This window comes from Lagopus leucura, unplaced genomic scaffold, assembly GCF_019238085.1.
Source record: "Lagopus leucura isolate 7727_CA_CO unplaced genomic scaffold, USGS_WTPT01 Super-Scaffold_100001, whole genome shotgun sequence".
Classification (NCBI taxonomy): Eukaryota; Metazoa; Chordata; class Aves; order Galliformes; family Phasianidae; genus Lagopus; species Lagopus leucura.
This window is the reverse complement of record NW_024962262.1, coordinates 87,261,892-87,285,800: the sequence shown is the minus strand read 5'-3', so window position 1 is coordinate 87,285,800 and position 23,909 is coordinate 87,261,892. Positions and strand designations below refer to the sequence as shown.

The following is a 23,909-nucleotide window of genomic DNA, read 5'->3' as shown; positions in this document are numbered from 1 at the left end:
ACATCTTCGCATAGGAATGCCACTCTATTTACAACATTAGTACTTTTTCCTTAATTGGACAACATTTTTGGAAACATGGGACTGACTTCTCAGAAATACTTTTGATGGTGTCTGCCTTTTTCTAATGTTTTTTGTAGTGAAATAGCTATGATTTCATTTTTGCAAAATAGAGACTATTTCACTGAAAATTTCTAGCAGAAAAATCACTTCCACTTAGCAATACCATTAAAGCCCCTGAATTGGGCCACATTTTGCTATCAATGCAGTTTCAGGGACACTTGGAAAATATTTTGAACAGCAGGGAGAAAAAGTGATTACCAATACATAGTCTTTCAATGGTGTGAATATTGTGGGTTATTTTCCCTTTGACTGTTTATGGCCTATTTACAGTATAGTCATACCAAATCAGGTCATAACGTGGCTCCTTTTTTATAGTGAGAATAGAATCAAGAATCATATTTTATTTACTGTATCTCTTCCACAGAGCAAAGGAATGTCCAGGTGTCACGCAAGGATAATCTCTTTTCCAAGACATTCATGACTCAAGAAGAGACAAGGAGAAAGGTGACTGGGAAGAATAATAGGCAAGTTAGCCTCCATTTCTATGCAGTTGAAGTAGCTGCATTGCTGTCATCGTAGCAAAAGTGGAGTTATAAAGGGAACTCAGTTGTGGACAGAGGGGAGAGAGTGCAGACAGCATGAGGGGTTATTTTATTGTATGTGGCTGTCATCAGACCAAGCTGTGGACGCATGTATGAGATGAAGACAGTGACATATTATTCCTATCACCCCATCCATACAAGGCAGTGGCACTTTGTTACAAGTTTAGAAGAAACCAGTCGTTTGAACTTGTAAATGGCAGCTTAAAAGGGTAATTGCTCTGTTGTGCTACAGACTGTAAGTAAAAGCCTCACCTGGGTGTCTGCTCATCAGAGAAAATCTAGCACGAGAATTGGCTGGATCTACGCCGCTGCATTTCTGGCATCTTGTGTATCCAGTGTGGGGGAAATCTGTTAGCCAGCACTGAGAAAGCCTGGGCATGGATCACTTCAGGAAGCAGAAGATGCAAAGCTCTGCCAGAGGTCTGCTGTTGGAATTATCCCAGCTGCCTCTCCAGTGAGCCGATAGGAAAAATAATATTACTCCTCGGTGTTAAGGATGCATACAGAAAAAAAAAACAGCTTATAAGCTGATCCATAGGATTTAGCAAAGGAGATACTTTCCAAGAGACAGCCTTGTTTTCTATTGTTTACAGTATGATCTCATAAGTGATTCCTTTTTTGTTGTGAAGAAGAAATAAGCTTGAGTGAGGTTCCACACTGGTTCAGATTAACTTATTTATAATTCTATTATTTATTTTATCTGATTTGATCGGTTGGAGACCCTAACCTATCAGATAAGACCTTTGCTCTACCTGGAATATATGAGCAGCCATCCCTGTTCATACGACAGGGATGAGGTCCTACATGCAGAGGAACACTTGGCTTTGGGTTCCTAAGTCAGGCAGAAATAGAAGAATAACCTGTTTTTAATTCCTGTTTAATGTCTAGTAGCTCCTGGTTACTCTAATACTTCTTTCCAGAAATGAGTAATGAACCGAAGTGCAAGAAAAAGTTTCCTCAGGATGACACAGAATAGAGGGCTACTCTAATACTTCCACAGCTGTAAAAAGTACATTATTATTACACACACACACATGCATATATAAGGGGAAGCATTGTTGAACACCAGCTTCAACCAAGAGCTGAATTTCCTAGTGCGCTCCAGGCTGAAATTTCTGAAAAGCCAAAATGCTCACTTGTAAGCTATCTGCACAGCCCAGGTCAGCAGGCAGCAATTAGCTTCTCAGCCACTCACTCTTCTTTCCATCTTCCTGATGGATATTTCATCTGAGTTTATGCTCCCCTCCCTTGCCTTCTCTTCACCTCTCCGTCTCTCTTTCCAGTAAGGCTATGATCTGTCACAGGCTCTCAATGGACAAGACCTTTACATCCCATCACAACACTGTCATAGGCAGCTGCATTAGACAGGCCAGGATGAAAAGCAGTTTGGAAGGGAGAGAAGCCGTCATGCTTCAGGGAAGAAACTTGAACTCTAGCCAAGGCAGAGAGATGAAGGAGGACTTTGGGCCAGGCAGGGAGAAAAATTCGACTCAGGGCAGGTTATCCCATAATTGCCCACTTAGGCTTTCTTTAGACCTTCTAAGATGCATCTTGTTCTGGCCAACATCAGAGAGAAAAGGGGTGGATCACTGGTCTGCTCTAGCAGGGGAATGAGCTTCTTCATTCTTTCTGCCGGTGTGCTGGGTTTATAACATTTTCTGAAACCACAATGAGATCCCTTTTCCAAGCATGACCCTTGCTCTGCCAGTGATAGCCAAAATTCCTTCCCCTCGCCCCGTCCTTCACACTTCCACAGGCAATACAGAGAGAAGCCAGTACAAAGCCAGGTCAAGATGATAAGAACAAAGCCTTGAAGACTGCTCTTAGATACCAGCTTTACTTCAGCTGAAGGGGGAATTTTCAAAGAGGTGAACTCTTTCTGTCTCTCTCTCAGGCGGGAGTCTCCTGGGAGGAGAAGAAAACAGCTTTCATTTTAGCGAGTCATGATATTTATGGCCCTTTTATGAGTTTTGTTTGAAAATATGAAAGTGGATGGACTCAAATCTGTTTCAAAAGAGAGGAGATGGGAAGGGGAGAGACAGAGCATATGAAGGGCAGGTGGGTCTGAATCATTGCCCACGTTCAAAAGAAAATCAAATACCTTCTTTGTTTTAATATGGACCCCTTCTGTCGGTCATGAGGATAATGTCTGACCTTTCCTTGCAATAGGCCCTTTTATCCCTAATGACTTACAAATTTTATATGTCTACTACCACCAAGAACACTCACTTTGGGATGAATCGAGACAACTATTCAATTATGCAACTGCAGCACCATGCAACAGGCCAGGTCTGATTGCTCCCAAGAAGCAGACTTTCAGATCTCGTCTCCTGCAGAAGTAAAAGCTTTATACTGCATTCCTGAGGGGCGACTGTCAGCTTCTGCTTGCTCACATACCTGAGTTTCATGTGGGCTTTCATCCATCCTATTTTGGTGTCTGTTCAGGAACTGAGGTTGCACCCTCTTGAGGGCCTCCTGCTTTTCATATGTGGAATCTCCTCTGACCCTTTGCCTCCAGGCAGTACTTCTGATCCAATTCACAGAATAAGCAGCACATGCCTTGCAAAATTATTGAGGGAGGGAAGGTTAAGTTGAAGAACTGGATTTTGCATTTAATTTTGGAAGTACTTAGGCCTGTGGTCATGTTATCTGCCCTGTGAGTGAATCTTCACAGGTTGTGGCAGTGACTGAGAAATTTCTACGAGCGCAAAAATATATGTATAAAGCTTCCTATTAATTGTCAGTTTCATAAAGGATATTGTGGTATCATAAAGCTCTCCTCTCCAACAAGGAGAGAGAGAAGATCTACCAGACCAGCAAAAGGCCTTGGGTATTCAATACAGTCATTACATAGATCAGATTGCTAGGATGATCCATGAAGATGTGTGAAGTCATATGATCTTTAATAACAACTGATGCGTGCTACATTTTTCTTTGATACCGTGTCCTGCAATAATCAAATGTAGAGATAAAACAGCTTAACCTTTGAAGTTAGGTATGTCGCTGGCAGTATGTGACCTGAAGAAATACAGCTGTCTGTTCAGTTGTAAACAGTTATTGCCACAACAGTCGTTTTCTGATGTCACTCAGAAGTCCAAAAAGACTATAGGACTGTGAGCTTTGGGTGACAGATGCTGTTGGTAGTCGGGTGATGCCATAAAAACGATCAGTTCCTTTAAACATTTCTGTCTTCTACCTAACACCTCCTATGTCTTGGTTCAGTTTTATGCCTATGTACATGCCCTTCTGAATGGATTTGTTCTTCCTTCCGTGGCTGCTTGTTCAGAGTCCTTGGTAAGTTTGAATCGGGTTTCAAGATTTATTGATCTGGCCTTGTCCATTTTGTGGTGTGTTCTTTGATTTAATTTAATGACCGTAAAGCATTCAGGCATGTTGGCATGAAGGGTGCACTGGAAAACACTAAGTGATTGATTGATTGATTATGGAGAGACATTGCTCTCTCCACAGTTAACAATGAAGCTAGTTTCCCATTACACTCATCTCTGTCTTCCAGGACACCCATGCTTTAACTAAAAGTTAACCACTCTGTCTAAAATTTCCCAGGTTTGAATCTGCTGTGGGAGCAGTTACATTTTTTGCATATGGATTAGGTTTATCTATTTTAAAGATAACAAATATCCTTGAAACGCAATATATAGGGGAAGGCTCAAAGCACGGACTGTCCCTTCTGCTGCTCTCTAAGGTTATTTTTGCACCACCACATCTGGATGGCTTCACATAGACATTCCAACATTTACTTTAACCTGTTGGTCTTGGGGAGGAATGAAACCATTTTTTGTCGCCTGCTCTTATGACTCATGAATGATGCGTTCAGTTTGTGTCTGTGTATGTGTGCATGTGTGGGAGTGGGTGCAAGTGCACCCTCTGGTAGGGGAACAGCAGTCACAGAAAAACACCAAGCTCAGAAGATACTGAACAACTGTAACAGAGGAAGTAACGTGAAATCAGCTCCTGAATAAAATATAATGTACTGAAAAGCAAAAGGCAGTCCAGAAGAAAAGAAAAAAAAAGACACAATTCTTCCATATCCAAAAAATGTATGTTCATAGGGTTACCCAAAACGACAGAGCACTCATTTAAACAGATTATACTGGTACCAGCAATGTAAGCAGCCTAATCCCACACCTCAACACAACCTACTTTTAACCTCTATCCACTTTTTACACAAAGAGCAATATAACAAATCTTGTTGGCATTTAACTGATTACGCCCAGACAAAGAAGTGAACACCTTTCTGAGAAGACTGGGGCAATTCACGCACCATTTAGAGCGATGATCCCATCTCTCTGGAGAACTGTTTATTTGTTACACATGGTTCACATTTTTGAAAGTTCCTTCACAACTGAACAGGCAGAAAATTAACACAGTTTGGTTTCTCTGAATGGCAACTGAAATTCCATGGAGTGGGCAGGGAGCTCTCACAGAGATTTTGCTGGAGTGTATGAGCATGCAGTTTCTGTTTCCGAGCCCTAGACTGTATTAATCCCATGCTTTCTGCATCTCTGCTAGATTGTCTATAAATTTAGGAAGGTTATATGGATACTATGTTTTCACGTTATAATGTATATATCCAATATATTTCAGCTAAACCTTTTAAGGAAATGCAGACAATGCAGCATAACCATCCCCAACTAAAACTTTTTGTCTCATAATTCATCTAGCTCTCCACTACAACTAATGTGTAAGCATTTCTCAAGGAGCTGTATAAAAACGAAATTGTGCTAAATGCCTTTTAAAATTACCCAGTCTAAACTAGAGCCACAAGCAATAAAACAAATTGCCCTGAAAATCTTAGAGGGGGGGGGGGGAAATGGGCTATAGCCCTGCCCTGCCAGTACAGCCATGCAGCATGCAGCTCATACACCAGGAGTAACTATTTCTGGCAATGCTTCCACTTCCTTTTAAACTTGCTTCTTGAATTCCCAACCTAGCACATTTTACCACTGATGTCCCATCAACATCTTCGGCATCCCATCAATGTCACCATTTCTCCCAGTCCTCTTCAAATTTCCCAGAAATCCATAATTTCTGTAAATCCCACCATCCCCCTCCTTCCCACAGAGGTTGTCCCATGGTCTTTCACCAAAACCATTATACAAGTAAACAGATGAATGTTTGGCATCAGCCTCTTTGGCTCCCATAGATAACTTTCTATTTATCCACTGTAGATCTGCTCCTTAATTTGCCTATTCTCTTCACATCTCTTTTTCAATAATTCCTATCTCCAATCTCTCCAGCTTTCATAGTTTTCTTATTTCACTCAGACCAACATCAGATGTGTTTCTCTGTCCTGCTATCCCTCCTTTACTTCGTTGTTTCCCACATAACCTGGATTTCTACATTTTTTTCAAAGGACATCAAGAAGAGTAGAAGAAATGAGAGGCCAGCTGTGAAAAAAACCCAGGACTTAATGAGACTGAACCACTGAGCACTAAAATGGTAGATGAAGTCCAAAGTTAATAAATGTAAAGCATTGCACATAGGAAAATTTAGCCTATAAAACAATGATCTCAGAGATGACCACTGCCACCCAGCAGCACAATTTTGTGGCTCTAATAAATAGTTCAATGAAAATGTCACCTTGGTGCTCGGCAACAGCCAAAAAAGCATGCAAACTGTAACGAGATGACAGGGAAGGAACAGACAGAAAAATAAAGGAGGCCATTGTGCCACAGGATAAATCCCTGCTGCACCTGCACTGTGAATACTGTGTGAGGACTTGGTCGCTCATCTCAAACATGATAAAGTAGACCTGCGAAGGGTTGAGAGAACAGTGGTCAGAGTAATTAAAGACATGGATCAGCTCTGATAGGAGGAATGAGAAACTCATTAGGCTGCAAAGAGACAGCTAAGGTGGGACATAATGATAGAAGTGGGTAAAATCTTGTGGGTCATGTGGATTCTAATCAGGAATCTGTATCTTGGCACTGAAGTAGGCTGGTAAGGAGCAGGTTCAGAACAGAAACAGCGCGATGGTTTAGCATTCAGTGCATAGCAAGTGTAGAACTTCTTGCCAGAAGAGATCATAGAGGCTAACAGGTACAAGGCTATAATGTCTATAACTCAGAAATGATTAGGCACCTCCATGGAAGGAAAATCTGTCAAGAGCTATTAAATAAAAAAATATCACATTTGGCTCAGGAAGTCCTTGAGTTGCAAATGACTGGAAGCTGGGAGACCATCCTGGGGAAAAATCACTTATGTCACTGCTTTTATATTCTTCCCTAGGTATTCACTGTTGTTCTCCATCAGAGACAGGATATTGAGCCAGATGGACTTTTGGTTTGACCTCATATAGCCTTTCTGATGTTCTTATGTTTATATTCTTAACTGACTGTATAGATGCTCTTCGCACTTTCACCTTCCACTAAATAATGCCAAAAAAAACCCCTCACCTTCCTGCCTGCAGCAGCAAAGTGAGGCTGAGAAAAACATCAGCCCCAGTGCATATTTGCTGAAAAATCCTTCCCAGATAAATTTGGATACTTTCCTACTCTTTTAGCCTAATGTCAGACTAAGTGTCATTGCTGAAAAAACATTCTCTCTGTGGCTCTGATCACCCGAAACAATTGGTGCAGACCTCTCCTCTTTCACTGACTCTGTATCGCCTTCTGAAATCTAATCTTAAAACCTGACTTTCTAGCCTCCCTTCAACCCCTTCATTTCTGTCTCTCCTGGTTATTGGTCTTATGACTGAATGCTTTAATATTTTCACCATGCAAGGTCTTTATGTCACTGTTTCATGTAATTTATACTTGTGAGCTGGAGTCTTTCCCAACTCACTTTCAAGCACAGGCCATGTACTGAATGGAGTCCAAAATTATCCCCACCCCCTTATTGCTTTGGGGGTTTGGCTTTATTAGCAAGGATATAAGCAATAAGAAAATAAAGTTCAGCTGTTTCTAAGGCTTCTCCCTCATGACTGCTCAGCCAGTATCCTAGACGGCTTCTCCCCAGCAAGCCATTTTTATCTCTCTTTTAGACAAGGGAACTAATAAGCCACCTACCTCAGTGAGTCAGCAGAACCCACTTAACCCTTTCCCAGAAGGGTCAGAACTCGCTATCAGGCTGGTTTGGCTCAGGCTGGTTACAGAACCATATTCTGCCCCTCAGTCTTGAATAATTTATTTGTGCGGCAGACCTGGATTGCTGTTTAAATCAAAATGCTACCCAAACAAAGGCTGTGCTGTGCAGTGCAAAATGAAACCAATTACTACATCGTAGGATGCTCATCTTTTACAGTGTGAGATGCCCCCTACAGTACCTGCAGAGGACAGGCGTTTCTGTCGAGAGCAGCAGCAGCCTTAGGAAGCAGGAGGGATTTTCAGAGGGAACAGCCTTTGTAAAAGAGCAGATTCAGAAGGTGTTGTGCACTTTCACTTTGATCCATCAAAACTGAAGTAACCACTTAACTGTTGTAAGGAGACAGAGGACGGATCTGGTGCTCACGCTTGAGATCTTTTTAAAATTGAAATTAAAGTAAGCTCCAATTAAGCATAAGCATCACATTGTTTCGCACAGAGCAACTTTAGCAGAGGTGAAGAATAGCAGAAAATACCTATTTTAGCACACTGCAGAAATTCAATGTAAAATCTCCGAATGTGGATCAAAGCCTGAAATGTCACTACTTTAAAGAAAAACCTCAGAGAACTATGCAGAAGTAAGGGATGCATTGTATTGTATTGTGTATTATATTGCAGTAGCAGTGCACTATAAGCCTTGCAGCACCTCTGAGTGCCTGGAACATTAACAAGACAATGTTCCTTGTGTACTTCAAAAATGAAATCTGTGCTTACTCATAAAAAAAAAAAAAGACACAAGTAAAATATGCTCTTCCTATTTTTCCAGCTGGTATTGTTCAATCACCTGATTTTGAGACTCCACTCACCTGACAATAAGCAGCTATCATTTGCCCTGGTCCTGGCTGTCAGAAAGAGTAATCTTTATCTTCTGAGAAGCAGGGATAATGCCTAATCAGTGAGTTAGAGTCGAGGTAAATGATGCTAAGTTTAGGAAAATTGGCACCTGCATTTTGTTATTAGTAACCATTATTTAGATAGCATTGCGGATGTGCGTAGCATCATACAGAGAAGGACAAAAACTAGACTCTGTGGAGCTTACGACCTATATTACACAATTAAAATAGAGAGAGGTGTTAGCATAACAGTATAGTGAGCCCTAAGCATCACAGTGAGAGAGAGAAGACAGGAAAGACAACGTTCTGTGAGAGAGTGATGCTGTGCTGTTGCATCATCCCTTCACTGATGTTTAACATTCAGTTCTGCCAGAGGGCCCAGAAAGGGAACAGATAACTCCAGAGAAGAAACCCAGAACAACTGGCTGAGATGTTTGTAAGAGAGAGGTGGGGGATGTTGCCTGGTAACAAAAAGTTGCAACACACCAACTAAACCCACCACCTCCTAAATCAAGCTTCAGAGCACCACACTCAACAGACGTACATTTTGTCCTTAGAGAAGTCTCTGCACAGTCTTCTACCAACACTTTAGTTATATGCTGTTTTATTATGAGGTCAGTTTGTGTATCACTCTTTTCCAATACTGTAATTGTCTTGAAAATCAAGACATGACAACCTGACTGCAGACGTGAGAGCACAGACTCAGCTGAGCTGCATACAAACAACAAATTGAAGCCAGTGCTCCAGAAACCCAGCATACACTAACACTAATCTTCACCCTAACTCTAAATCTTGAAGTAGATTTTAGACTGATGGCGGTATTACTGCATTTTCCCAAAGTTGACCTGAAGTTAATTGCAGGAACCAACCATGAAGCAAAGGTAATTTCATCTAAAAGACAAATATTGTACCACGTGAATACATTCATTACTGCCTTATACTTCTAAAAAGAAGGAGGCATTTTCTTTTTTCTAGCATTTGACTTTACTTCATCTACTCAGTGAAAGAAAACAGTGCCTGTATTCTCCCGAACGGTCTTATTTCTGTAGGCATTTATAAGACTGGAAAAGAAAATGGAGCCTTTCTAGCAATATCTTCTCAAGTAAAATTGATTAAGACAGGAACTCATCAAGTTCCTAGAAAAGCTGTTGGCTTCTGCCTTTTATGATCAAAAAAGTCCTAGAAAAATGTATGTTCGGTCTTTAACAAAACTAGGAAATTGAAATAATCAAAATGAGATGTGATTGTCTTTTGAATGGAGGTGCTACCATTACTTTGCTCCTGAAACATCACCTGGCTTCTAACATTGTGTTCCTACCTACATTGATCATTTAATACTAGCATCTTCTTTCTGAAAAACCACAAACACTTCCAAAACTTGACCTCTTCCCTTTATCGCTTTTGATTAAGAAAAGAACTATCTGCAGGAAATGCCCTGCAAACCACAAAGGATTATCAGAAATATAATGATGAGTGATTCTGGGACTCTTACACTCTGCTTGTGTTCCTCTAATCTGATCCTTGGTCACTCTTCCTTTCTCCGACGGAGCTTTGCTGTAGTTTCTTCTAGTCGGCTTCTCCATGCAGCAATAATAGCATCATCATCCAATTCTTCTTCCTCCTCTTTACGCACACTTCGCTTGTACTGAGAGAACTGTCTAGATGCAAATCTCTCTTCACTTTGTTCCACTTTTGCCTCTTTCTTTCCATTCTCTTCAGACTTTGAAAAGCTCTGGGTGAACTTTCTCTTAGCTCCAAATTCTGACGTGTCTGACATGGCCTCCTCTTCACACGCCTCCACATGATGAGATCTGACTCGACTCTGTGTAGATGATTCAGGGGATTCGGAGTCAAAGGATGGTTCTGGTGTTTGGCTGAAAACATGCAGTTCTGGGCTTTTTTCACCAGAACTTGCTGTCTCACTGACCCTCGACCTTGTGAACTTATACATCTTTTTGTCCTCTTTTGCCGAAGCAGAGGAAAACCTTGACATGGTTCTCAGCGAATCTCCTTTTGACTCATAGGAAGAACTGTCAAGCTCTTCTCTCTGGGATCTGGAGAATCTGTAACTGGATGTTTCAGAATCCATCTCTCTTACTTTGGATGACCTGCTGTATTTCTCTCTGAAATTCTCACTTTGATCATGATATGATGACTGTTTTTCTGTTTTCAGGCTACTGAGCCACTTGGTAACATCAGTCTCTACTTCTGACTTCAGTGCACCCGTGTTTGCAGATAGACTGGATAGAGTAAAGACTGTATCGTTTCTGTCTAGATCTGCTTGCAATGGGTGCCTGTAGTTGTTCGTTATACTCTCCACATCACCTTCTATTTCACTTTGCTCACCCTTGGTCACCTTTTTTTTAAATAGAGTGCTGCGTTTATTGTCACTTATCACCTTCTCAATTTGATAATCTGACATTTTCTCCCTCATTTCCATTTGCATCTCCTTCTCCTTCCTGCTGAGTTTCTTTAGGTCAACATCATCGGCAAAGAGGCTATACAGTGGTTTGCTTGTTTGCATAGTCTTCATGTTCGAACTAGTCCCTTCTGCCCTCCCACTTACAGAGGTATTGCAAGACAGGACAGACTGAGACTCAGCCCTGTGCACGTCCTGCTGACCGAGATGAGAGGCAGAAAAAGATGAGCCGCACTGAGAACTGAGAAGGGAAATCTTATCATCATCTACACGCCTGCCAAGGTCTCCTGACATTACACTGGAGGCCATTGCAGACGATGGACGGGACAGCATCATGATCTCATTTTGCTTTTGAGCAATGGTTTCATTGACCACGTTAGCAATCCAGTTCTGAATGCTTGCCATAGATATCGTGTCACCTGGGCCAACTGGGAGATTGGGAAGGGGAATATTTGGCTGTGTTGCCCCGGTGCTGCTCCTGGCCTGTGATAAAGATGAATGATTTGTCTTCATGCTCAGCGTAGAAGCTGCATCCTCAGCACCATTCGCAGAGGGCGCTGAGGCCCAGAAAGCAGACAGCGGGATGCTCCCACTCATTGTGCTGTCTGTCTCCCAGCTGCACATGGACTGGCTTTCTTCTAAAATTTTCTTTGAACGTTCAAGGAGTTCTACACGTCTCTGCTTCTTTTTAGCTGAAGCAGAATCTTCACTTTTGGCAAACTCTACAAATTCCTCCTTGCTTTCACAGCCCACCTTCTTCTGCCGCTTCATTTTCCAAGCCTGGTAAGCACTCAGGTTAACATCTGACAAATTCTTCCCTTCAGTCCCCTCCTCACCAGTCTGGCTGCCATCTTCTGCTGGAGATGGTGCAGAAGACGATGATGATTCTAAATCCTTCTTGTGAAAGCCAAACTGGATCCTCTTGATCTTCCACCTTTCTAGAGGAGTCAACTTGTCTTTGTTCTTTTGGCAGAAATTATAGAAGGAGCTACATTCTGACAACACGCTTTCCTCATCAACATCCCTCTCCTTTCTTCCTGTTTCTGGGGATTGTCTCTCCCCACCATTCTTATTCTTAGAACGATACCTCTGGACAGCTTCCTTCTCAATCTCCATCAGCCTCTGGTTCCACATGTCCCAAGTGCTCTCTGAAGACATGGAGTCTGAGCGGCTCCTCCTCATCCTGCTAAAGCTGCTTGCTTCCAACTGTCGCTTTAGGGTTCGGATCTCAAAACTGCTCACGCTCTCATCATCACTAAATTCACCTGATTGGTAAGGTCTTCCTCCCATGTAAGAATTTCCATCCTCCTCTCTGGGTGGACCCTCCATTTGGTATTTCTCATTTCTGCACTGCCAGTCATGGATCCTCCGATCCACATCCTCCTCATATCGCTCCCCTTCCTGAGCCAGAAGCCTTGGCGACACTCTTTTTCCATGCTCAGTTGCTGATTCCTTTGCAGGTAGGCCTTGTTTCTTCCTCCATTCCTCATACAACTGTTCCTCTTCCTCCTCACTGATGAGGGTGGAGCGTTTGGAAACCCAGCTAGTTTTTCCCACTGATGAAGAGCTCATAAAACTACTTAGCATGCTGATGTTGTCTTCTTCTTCTACTGTGATGGAGTGTGCTTTGGGTCCTATGACACTTTCGGAGTCCTTAGCTCCAGACAGCCGGGAAGATGTCCCAGGGTGGGTGACAGGACTTTGACTAGGAGTGACATCTTCATCTCCAGTATGCTCCAGCTCTCGTTCCTCCAGTAATTGCTCGTTAAGCTCCCTTAGCTGTTTGAGGAAGCCATCATTGGGGTAAATGGCACGCTTCTTTCTCAGAGTCATCAGAGCCTCCAGAATGGTCATATGGTGATAGATCATCAGGTAAGCAGCCACCAGCACAGCTGAGCGACTGATTCCCATTTCACTGCTGACAAGGATTTTTCCTACAGACATTGAACACAGAAGTAATTAGCTATTTCTAAAACAGAGAGAAGTTGCTGTGCACAAATACATTCTCTGAATACTGTTATAAAACAGTAAAACTCTAGATACTTGTGAACAAAAACCACATCAGTTTCAAAAGCTGTGGGCATGCACATTTTAAAACAAGCTAAACAACATTCATATTTTCACCTACACAATTCATTTCCCCAAATAATCAAAAAGCTTATAGTAGGTATTAGAAAGAAAAGTGATGCAGTATTCCTGACTCCCAGGCTGACATAGGGTAAGACATGTAAGTTTTCCAGGCTTTAGTTTTCCCATGTGTGAAAAGGGAGCTGTTAGCGGTAGCCTCCAGGAAGGTATTGGGGGGATACACAAATAACATCAATCAGGAATATCATAGGACTTTTAAATATACTTTTATATTAATTTAATCTTCTTTTTTTTTTTTTTTTTTCCCCAGAGCACATATCTGCTGTTTTGCAGGGCACACAAAATCTGTTATGGGTAGACTGGCTAGAGGCCAGAGCCAGAGTAAATCTCAGAATAGAAGGACCAAGCAACTAGAAGAAGAGAGCTGATTTTCACTCCAGTAAGCTGATGCAGGTACTTACTCCAAAGTTTGGGACCCACTGTTCTTTAAACAGTGAGAGCCAGAATGATCTGCTGTATTTCACAGTGTTTACACAGTAACCATATCTTGCAAAAAAACCTAAGCTTTGGCACAAAAATATGTTTTTTAAATATAGTTTTATAGCAAATTAAAGTTAAATAAAAGCTTGTGAATACAAAGAGAATAAATGAGGCCTTCCTAGCCTGAAAACAACTAGCATTATTGTTCCCTGATGTGTGATAAACTCCAATTTATCAACGTGCTCTTTGCACTGAAGTTTAATGAAGCCAGTTTAAACACCTCCTGCCTGACTGTTGATGTGTTACCATAGGTATTTTCTTAATGCACCTATTCCTACACTTTCCAAATAAATGTATTTTACATCTTTCTTAGTACCTAGTTGTCTTCCAAGTGTTTCAACAGCCAGTAAAACCTATCTAACAGCTCATCCAAAGTGGGAGATCTCATTCCTCTTCTTTCTTTCTTCTGTCTGCTTCTTCCCCTGTGTAGTCTTTGGTACCACTTGGTCATCTAGTTCAGCTTACTAGCCTAGTAAAAAATCGTCTCTTCCTTGGAGGACAGTTGGATTTGCTGTCTTAGTGAGCTGAAGTCAACAGTGACACAAAGTGAGCATCAGTCATATGCAAAGGGAATAAATGGGAGTTATGAGTAAGAACCTGGAGGAGCAGAGTGTCCCTCCTCTTGTTCACAGTGGTGAGCTATTGAAAATGGCTTTCTGTTTTGTATGAGGCACCGCAGAAATGGGCAGTAAGTGTTCACCATACTTGGATACACACAACAATGAATCTACCCTCTACCCACTTAAAAATGTAGCATCCACTGTTTATCAGAGTAGCACTTCCATTCATTAATTCCCAAGCACTCTAAAGTAGTACAGTCTTTTTGCCTTACCCCTGTAAGTCAGCAGTGCTTCATCCATGAACTCTGCAGCTGGATGGAAGTGTTTGGAGATATCCATATCTGGAAAATCATCCACTTCAATGCCCATGTATTGGATATTCAGACCATTGTAGAAATCTGGTCCTGTGTATACACCTGTACCATGAGCTGCATTCAAGACATGTGTAATGCCCAGCCTCTTCAAACGACTTTTGTTCACTGCAACACTCCTTCAGAAAAGAAAAGAAGGTGTTAGATATCAGTGTTCCTATTTCAGGTAGTAAAGAAGCTGTGTGCTGCAAGAGCTACCCAATTCCCAATCTGTGTCACTCATCAACACATGGCTCTCCTCAGACCTTAAGGTCTTTTGAGAGTTCTGCAAACATTTCTCTACAACACTCACTGGGAAAAGATAAACCTGCACTCATCAGTATTGCTGCGCACTCTGTTTCAACTTCAGCTTGATTTTAAAATCATCCTGCCATCTTAGGTTCATGCAATTTACTTATTTCTCCATCTTTATTATCCCACAATTGATGTTTTAAACTGCATCCCCTTCTAATTTTGTGCTGGTCGGTCAGCTTACAGGTGTCTCAGCCATACAGGAGACCTGGCCATTTCCACTCCACGTTTGCTATGGTATTTCTTTTTCAATTTTCTTTTACACAAGAAGGCCTTTAGTCCCAATTTCAAGGCCAAATTCCAACAAGAAGAGCTCAATTTGGGCTCATTTTCCTTTTCTTTTGCTACATTTTCTGAAGCTTTAAAATAGCATAGGAAAGCTGCTGAATCCTGATCCAGACGTTATTTACTTCTCAGCACACAGAGATCTTTGTACTATGTGATCTATGCAAGCATAAATATGTGAACACATATTGAGATGGCACAAAGTTGCTCAGAAGGAGCAGTGAGGCAGTGGCACCAGCTACCCAAGGAATAGGGTGGAGTCACTGTCCCTGGAGGTATTCAAGACCATATAGATGTGGCACAGAGGGACATGGTTAGTGGACATACAGTGGGGATGGCGTAGTGGTTAGACTGGGTGATCTTAGTGGTCTCTTCTAACCTTAATGATTGTATGGATCTATGATTTACATTCTAAAAAACACTGCGTCTTTTTAGGGATGAAAGGTATTAGATGCATGTAATATATGTTGTGCCTTCAGTGGTTCCATCTCACCCTTCACTGGGAATCTCATGCAACTTGATACAAAGGCTGACACTCACTTTTCTGCTATGAAGACATTAGGCCAGACTTCATCCACAGCATCTCTGGGAGTCTCCAGCCTGTCCTTTACAAGTGCCCTCTGCAAGTCCATGACACACGGAGTGTTAAACAAGCTGGTGTCATCAATCTTTTCCTTAACTCGGTTGTACAGGTCTTCCACCATCAACTGCTGTGCAGACTCTAACATCTTGGGACACACTGCATCTACCTTGATGTGCTTCGTCTTCAGTTCTGGAACAAACTGACAATTAACTAAAATCATGTAAAAACAAATCAAATACACAATATGTCATTCTTTGCTCCTAAAATAATGCTTGTGGATTTTTTTTCCCTGTGACCTCACACTGTTCTGTCTGCAAAGCATGCACATACATGCTTACCTATTAGCCTGAATGATTTTATAATGGGAAGAGAATAGTCCTCTTAGTCCAGAGATACAACGGATTGGGAGTTAAAGTGCATGCTCATTCCAGCCCCAAAAGAACTGGAAGAAGACACTACTGCAGCAAGCAACCAGCAACCAAACCATTTCCATCACTGTAGTACATGCTTCTGACACAGATTCAGTCCACAACTTCAAAGGAAGTCACCCAACCTTTCTGTATATTGTTATTTGCTGCCCAGAGATGTGGTGGAGTAACCTTCCCTGGATGTGTTCAAGAGCCCTGGACATGTGGCACCAAGGAACATGGATAGAGGGCATGGTGGTGGTGAGTAGATGGTTGGACTACATGATCCTAGAGTTCTTTTAAACTTTAATGATTCTATAACTCTATGATTTCTTCATGGTTTTCACCTCTGCCCCAGATGTGGTTTGTGCATAAAGGCTTTTTTGTCATTTTGAGGTTTCTGAATGTAAAAGGCAAAACAATTGCAACTCAGGTCTCTACTATGAATGTACTTCTTTTAACATTTCCTCCTCTTACCTTCACTGATTATTTGTTTGGCAGCCACACCAGATGACAGATGGATAGGCTCCATGAATATGCTCTCGGTATCAGTGTCCGAAATCATCGAGTACCTGCCAACCAACCACACTTCCTATTAGGCAAATGCTCTCTGCTGGGATCCCATCTCCATGACCCATGATCCCATTAACCTTACACCCATTCTAGAAGACAACAAGAGGGAGCTGGAGCAAAAAGGATCTACTGATCACAGAATGGGAGCCCAGCTCTTCTTCAGCCTGCACACTGCTCTCCAGAAGAGAGCTAAAGGCTTCAAATATGCCTTTCAATCTGCATAAAAAAGGTCCAGAGGGAGAGAAGCTCCAGTGAGCTGGAAGTACAGAAGAATAGGCCAGTGAGGAAGGTTTTGGGCAGAGAGATGTCTGGTTTGAGACAGGAAGAGGGATGGATCAAATAAAACAGTCTCACAAACAGCTCTCACCTCAACAGACAGACATGAATGTTGTCCTATTAAACAATTTAAAACTAATTATGATACAAAAATGCCATTTGTTTTCTGTTATCCAATTGTCTGTATGCATCCTTTGGGTTATGACGAGCAATACAAGCATTAAGGTTGAAACTGTCACTAGCGGTGTTCCTCAGGGGGTCAGTATAGGGGTCCATTCTGTTTAATATTCTTTGATGACCTGGATGAGCAGATTGAGCATCCTCAGTAAATTTGCAGATGACAGCAAGTTTGGAGGAAGCATCAATCTGCCTGAGGGTAGGAAGGCGCTACAGAGGGATCTGGACAAGCTGGATCACTGGGCTGAGGCCAATGGGATGAAGTTCAACAAGACCAAGCGCCAGCTCCTGTACTTTGGCCACAGCAACCCCAGGCAACACTACAGGCTTGTGGCAGACTGGCTGGAAGACTGTGTGGAAGAAATGAACCTAGGGATGTTGGTCCACGCTCAGCTGAACGTGATCCAGCGGTGTGCCCTAGTGGCCAAGAAGGCCAATGGCATCCTGGCTTGTATCGGAAACAGTGTAGCCAGCAGGAGCAAGGAGGTAATCACCCCCCTGTGCTCAGCACCGGTGAGGCCTCACCTCGAGTACTGTGTTCAGTTGTGGGGCCCTCACCACAAGACATCAAGACCCTGGAGCCTCAGAGAAGAGCAGTAAAGCTGACGACGGTTCTGGAGCACAAGTCTTATGGGGAGTGGCTGAGGGAACTGGGATCCCTGTTCAGTCTGGAGGAGGCTCAGGGGAGACCTTATTGCTCTCTATAACTGCCTGAAAGGAGGTTTGTGGTGAGGTGGGGATCAGCCTCTTCTCCCAGGTAACAGCAATAGGACAAGAGGGAATGGTCTCAAGTTGTGGCGGGGGGGTTCAGGTTGGGTATTAGGAAACACTTCTCTGAAAAAGTGGTGAGGCATTGGAAGAAAAGGGGGTGGGGGAGAGAAAGGAGGGGAAGAGAAAGGAGGGGAGGAGGGAAAAGGGAAGGGGAGGGGGGGGGGTCACTTTGAATGATGGTCAACAGAAGAAGAGTGATTTATGAAGATCAACATCTAGTTTTACTTTATATGAGCTCAGTGAATTTCCTAAACAATTCTTGAATGCATGTAATTAAACGAAATAAGCATTCTGCCTACATTTTTCTGCAGTGTCCCACAGCTGAGGATCCTAATGTGAAATGTTTCATAGCCTTCTGATTGAAGAGGTTGATGGAGCAGATTTTTTTCAAACAGACCCCTCCTCCCTGCCTTCAGCTAACGCATCTCAAAGTGTATAGAAAGTCCTGCAGAGCATTTTGCTTAGGAAAGGACTAAAAGGGGTTACTTAGATATAGTACTAAGGAACACGGTTTAGTGGGCAATATTGGTGGTAGGTGAATGGTTGGATAGATTGCCTTGGAGGTTTTTTCCAACCTTAGTGATTTCATGATTCTGTGGCTTTTTTCCATGTTTTAGGAGTAAATCATGCTTTTTTACATGCACTAACTCACTGCTTGCTCAATGACAGCTTCCTGTTTGGTACCCAAAGCCTGCAGCTAAAGATAGCTCCCAACCAAACCCAAATCTAAAGATCCAAAGTCTTTCTTGGGGGAAAAAAAAAAAAAAGGACCAGCATGGACATAAAACATCCATAGATCCTTGTAGTGCGCAGAAAAATGGACTGTGTGCTTTTAAAGAGAAGAAAGGAAAGGCAGATCACACTCACCGACTGGGCGAAGGGCTGCGCAGGTAGTGGGCCTGCACTGATTTCACGTCTGGGCCATCCTTCTCTTCATCAGGCACCACTTGCTCGCTGTCTGAATCCCCGCCGCTGGCCATGGCAGCTGAGGGAGGCTCCACTGGAAGGGAGGAACCTGCAACACAGCACCGTTACATGCAGCACCAGGCTGGTGGTGAACCCTGCCACAGGGTGGGCAGAAGGGTTCGCGTATATTCCCAAGCAAGGCGGTGGTGCAAGGAGCTGCGTTGGCTTCTCTGCCAAGGCACCTGACGATCCTGTGTCCTCGTGCTGCTCGCTGGCTGGTGCCCAGCACGCACCAGGGCCTTCCTTGCCCATGAGTAAGCATGCAGGAAGCCAGGAGGAAGGCTGGCGGGGCAGAAACTCTATCTCCCCCCTGTGCATGGTCTCTGTATGGAGCTGTATGCCGCCAGGCTGGGACGGGAGAGCGTCAGGGAAAGAAACATGAGACCTCACCTCCCCAGCATGAAACGTTCCTCCAGTTCCAAGCCACAGCCATGGTTTCGGCCAGCCTTAACTCTCAGGTTTTGTCCTCGTAGCCCTTTGCTGGGAGGCAGCCGTGCTCACCCAGGACGGCCATTGCTTGGCCTGGAGCTTGAAAACACATCTGCTGCCACCTCCCTGGGTGGAAGCAGCAAGCTGACAGGGCAGCAGGGAGGCAGAGAGCAAGGAAATGGCACTTACCGCCTGTGCCTGGATGAAGGGCTATGTCCCCGTCGGGGCACAGCGAAGGAGCCCTGAGAGCGGGGCAGGAAACCTGGCAGGGAGCTGTATAAGGGAGAGAAACCCACTGCCCCCCTCTCTCCCCGTGCCTTCTTCATCGAGGGGCAGGACAACTGTCGGCACCAAGCCTTTATCAGCCCTCTAAATATAGCCTGTTCCTGTGCTGGCTGCTGGGCTGCACGGGGAGGAATTCAGTGCCTCACAGGCGGCAGCTGGTCAGCTGCTTAACTCCTTCCCTGCTGCAAGACCTATCCCCCTGTGCTTTTTCTCCTTGCAGGAGGCACCCAGGGAAAAGACCAGAGCCACCGAGGCTGGGCCTCACCTGCTGGGAGCCTCCAGGTGCCTGGGATCTAGCCAGGCACAACCTGAAATGCTAACCCTGATGTCTTTGGGACACACAGTGAGGGGTGAGCCATCCTGAGCTTACTAGAAGTGAGTGGCATTTCACTTCTGGATAAGCTATCACTGAAGTGTACTGCATCTTCCTCTGATACCACTTCAAAGAGGAAACCTCCATTCTGGACTTGCTGGCTCCCAGCAAAGCTTGCCAGACCAGCTGGTGGGGGAGAACACTGTGGAAGCTGGAACCGCTGTTTACAGTACGGATGGCTCCAGTTCTGAGTCATGCAGTGATATCCTACTGTTGACTCCTTTTGCAAACATAAAGTGAACAAGAAAGGACATGTAAAAGGGCACTGACCCTTCTTATGGCATAGCTCTGTGCTGCCGTGGTGTGTTGGGCAGGGGTGCATCTGCCCTGTGCTTCATACCCGAGGGCTGCATCCCCACCATGGGATGGGGCCACATCTGCAGGGATGCTGCATGAACAAGGAAGAACCACGAAGCAGGCACTCAGTTCTTTTGTGTACTCATAGCTTACTCTTGTCTTCATCCATTTACTGGGCCAGACAAGCAGGAACAAGAAAAAGTGATATATTGAATCTTGGGAGTCACACCAAGGGAGAAATGGATTTTGGATTACAGGTTTGAACAGATCCTAAAGTACCAAAAGAGGAAGAATTGGTTGATCTGACAGCTGTCTTCTCTGGACGATGCAAGTTTTAGCCATTTCTCAAAAGTAGTGCCACATGTGCTCATGTTAGTTCCTGCTAACTGAGGCAGGAAGTGATCCAAATAAGTTTGCTTATGGGCTCCCATATTATTGGAGAATGGAGTTTAGTTTCAGAAGCACATACACCATAGACATCCAATAAAAACTGATGCTTTTAAGTCACTGAATTGCTTCAGAAAATCCACCTTGTGAATCTCTGGATACAACTGCATGTTAAACTTAGAATCATAGAATCACTCAGATTGGAAAAGACCTCTAAGATCAACCGGTTCAACCAGTGACCCATCCCCTCCGTGCCCACTAACCACATCCCTCAGTGCCACATCCATATGATTCCTAAACACCGTCAGGGACGAGGCCTCCATCACCTCCCTGGGCAGCCTGTGCCAGTGCCCAAGGTATTTATAGCACAATCATCCACAGGTAGAGATTCCAATAGGACCACATATGCTACACAGAGAATCACAGACTGCCTGAAAGTTCTTCCTTACCTCTTGTTGTAACAGCTTATGGGATCATGATGGCAGTTCTTTTAGTGGTGGTGTCAATGCCTATGAGTTTTGCAGCACATACTAGACAGGGAAAGAAAGTCAACACAGAAACCAAATTAAAATCTCTTAAAACTGCCAGCTATCCCACTCCTTCTGCACACAGAGCTCTACAGAATTCTTATAGCTAAACTGTGCATTTGTCTCCCACATTTATCAAAAACTCCCGAGGCCCCCAAAAAAGAACTGTTGGGAAAAATTATTAGGATTTAAGAGTCTGAATATCCCAAACTAACAGGAGTGGTAAACAGAGAGCATCTAAACAAGTTGCTTAATATCAGATTTATGTACGTGTACTGAACATGCTGAAGCATATTCTGTCTATAGAACTTAGGGTAACAGATTTATCTAGCTAAGTCTCCAAAAACAGGGCATTATCCATCACAGTGCCAACGTAGTTACTTACTGCCTACAGAAACATCTGTAGACAGCAAAGAGTTTAAAAAGCGTGATGGCCAGCTGCACTCAGTTAAATGTAACATCAGGTATTTGCCAGAGCTGCTTTCAGCCCTCCTTTCATTCTCCAGAGTACAGGTTTGACCCTGGCAGGCAGCCCCACACAGCCTCAGCACCACACAACCACTTGTTCATGCTCTCCAGGTGGGGTCAGGGAGAGAACTGTGATGGTAAAAGTGCAAGAACTCATGAGTTGAGACAAAGACAGTTTTCTAAGTCCATTACAAGCTGCATGCACAAGCAAACCCAAGCTAGGAATTCATTTGCTGCTTCCCACAGGCAGGCAGGTGTACAGCCACTCCCAAGAAAGAAGGGCTCAGCACCCATAGTGGTTCCCTGTGAAGACAAACACCATCGCTCTGAATGCCCTTCTCTTCCTCATTCTTTCTGCTTTTGTTGCTGAGCACGATGACATGTAGTGGAGGACATCCCTTTGGCCAGTCTGTGTCACTGTCTGCGCTGCATCCCTTCCCAGCTCCCAGTGCACTCCCAGCTCCTGGCCGGCAGGACAGTAAAGGAGCAGGAGAGCCCTTGGCTCTCTGCAAGCACTGCCATGCAACAACTAAATCATCAGTGTGCTCTCACCACTGTTTTTATCAAAAATCTACAATAAGCATGATATAACCCTCTACAATGGAAATTAACTCTATCCTAGCCAAAACCAAGACATTCAGTCAATTAAATTAGTGGGAATTTTTGCCTTCCAACTGTCCGTACAGAACACGTGAGCAGTGGCTGGACTTTCACTGTACACGCCAGAGTGAATGTGTAGCTAGCATGCTGTAAGCCATCGATCAGCTTATTCAACAGCCTTTTGCAGAGGAAAGAGAGGAAGTAACTTTGGCACACACAGCTGTTGAGCAGGCCATGCACTTGGACAGATGAGCATAAGAGCTCTGAACACCTGGCTAGGATTCACAGAATCCCCAGCTGGAAGAGAGCCACAGAGATCATAAGATGCTGTGATTTTCTTTTAAATTCCTAGGGCAAACTGGGAGAAACTGGCTTTGCTGCCCGAGGAGGAGGCTGGAATTACAAAGGACTGTACCACTATCATTCATGATATCATCTGACAGATCGATGCAGGTACTGGTTTGTATTTCCTGGAAAAGTACCACAGAAAAACATCTGTTACCACCTTGGATGATTGCAGAGTGGCAGCCACTGCTTGGAAGACTTCACCGATATCCAACTTCTGTTTTTTTGCTTTGAGCTTCTTAGCCTAATTCTTACCCTTCCTTTTTCTGTTGACTTGCAACACAAGTTGGTTGCCTTGCTCAGGAACCTTCTAATATGTTCTCATCCATATTTCTCCCAAGCTGAATAATCACAGTCTACCTTAATTTTGCTTCATGTAGATCTTCTTCTGTACTTCTGACCAGTGAGACACCCTTCTACTGGATTCTGTTGTTGCTATAAGTTTACATGGCTTCAAAAAAGGATTGAACAAAGTGAAAAAAAAATTAATGAATCTGTCCAGGGCTCCAAGTTTTACAAAGATATGGCACCAGGAAATCCCTGAGCTACAAATCATAGTCATGCATCACTGCACCTGGCCTCGATTCTTTCTGGACATCCACCACTGCTGGCTGTCAGAAAAATGGACAGTAGGCTTTTGGTCTTTCCCATTAATGCAGTTCTTACATTTTTATGCCTTACTCTCTACCTTTCCTATTTTTTTTTTTTAGATCTCTTTAGAAGGGGTTAGGGAATAACAGTACATGCTGACAGCACTACAAGTACAAGAGCACTGTATTTTATATAGGTGTAATGATTTTTCATTTTTCTTTTCTATTCCTTCGCTAATCATTTCTAGATATACCTATCTCCATCACTAAGCACCTAATCAATTTTTAAGAGAATTATCCACAACTTCAGTATTCATCCTTGCATGGATTCCTCTCGTCTGTTTTCATTTACGTTTAACAATATAACATTTGAAAATACAGAATTCCTAAGCAACTTTATAATTCAGTTACTCTGTATCTTCACATACTTCTACAACTGTAAATTCCACTGCTCTCAATAGTTTTGTACCATCAGGAAACGTTTTGAAACTACTTTTCATTCCTTTTGCCAGATGATGCATGATTATGCTGCCATAGTTTTAAGATTGCCCAGGAGGAGCCCATGGAGGCAGATCCACCTCAGAGATGAAGAACAACTACCAGAAGTGGATCCACCTGTGACAGACATGACCTGGCATTACCCTCAGCGTGCCTCGGCTCTCTGCTGCAGCAGCAGGGCGGTAGAATTGCAGGAGCACCAGGC

At 43.4% G+C, this 23,909-nt stretch overlaps 1 protein-coding gene across 1 annotated transcript; it reads right to left on the bottom strand.

Moving 5' to 3' along the window:
* Positions 1-4,966: 4,966 nt before the first annotated feature.
* STYXL2 (serine/threonine/tyrosine interacting like 2) lies at positions 4,967-19,670 on the bottom strand. The gene is made up of 6 exons (XM_042867268.1): positions 19,524-19,670; positions 18,807-18,954; positions 16,620-16,714; positions 15,693-15,924; positions 14,478-14,695; positions 4,967-12,951 (listed from the first exon to the last, which is right to left on the bottom strand). The coding sequence occupies exons 2-6, from the start codon at positions 18,917-18,919 to the stop codon at positions 10,124-10,126; spliced, it is 3,486 nt and encodes a 1,161-aa protein (XP_042723202.1). The 5' UTR covers positions 18,920-18,954; positions 19,524-19,670; the 3' UTR covers positions 4,967-10,123.
* Between the last annotated feature and the right edge of the window lie 4,239 nt (positions 19,671-23,909).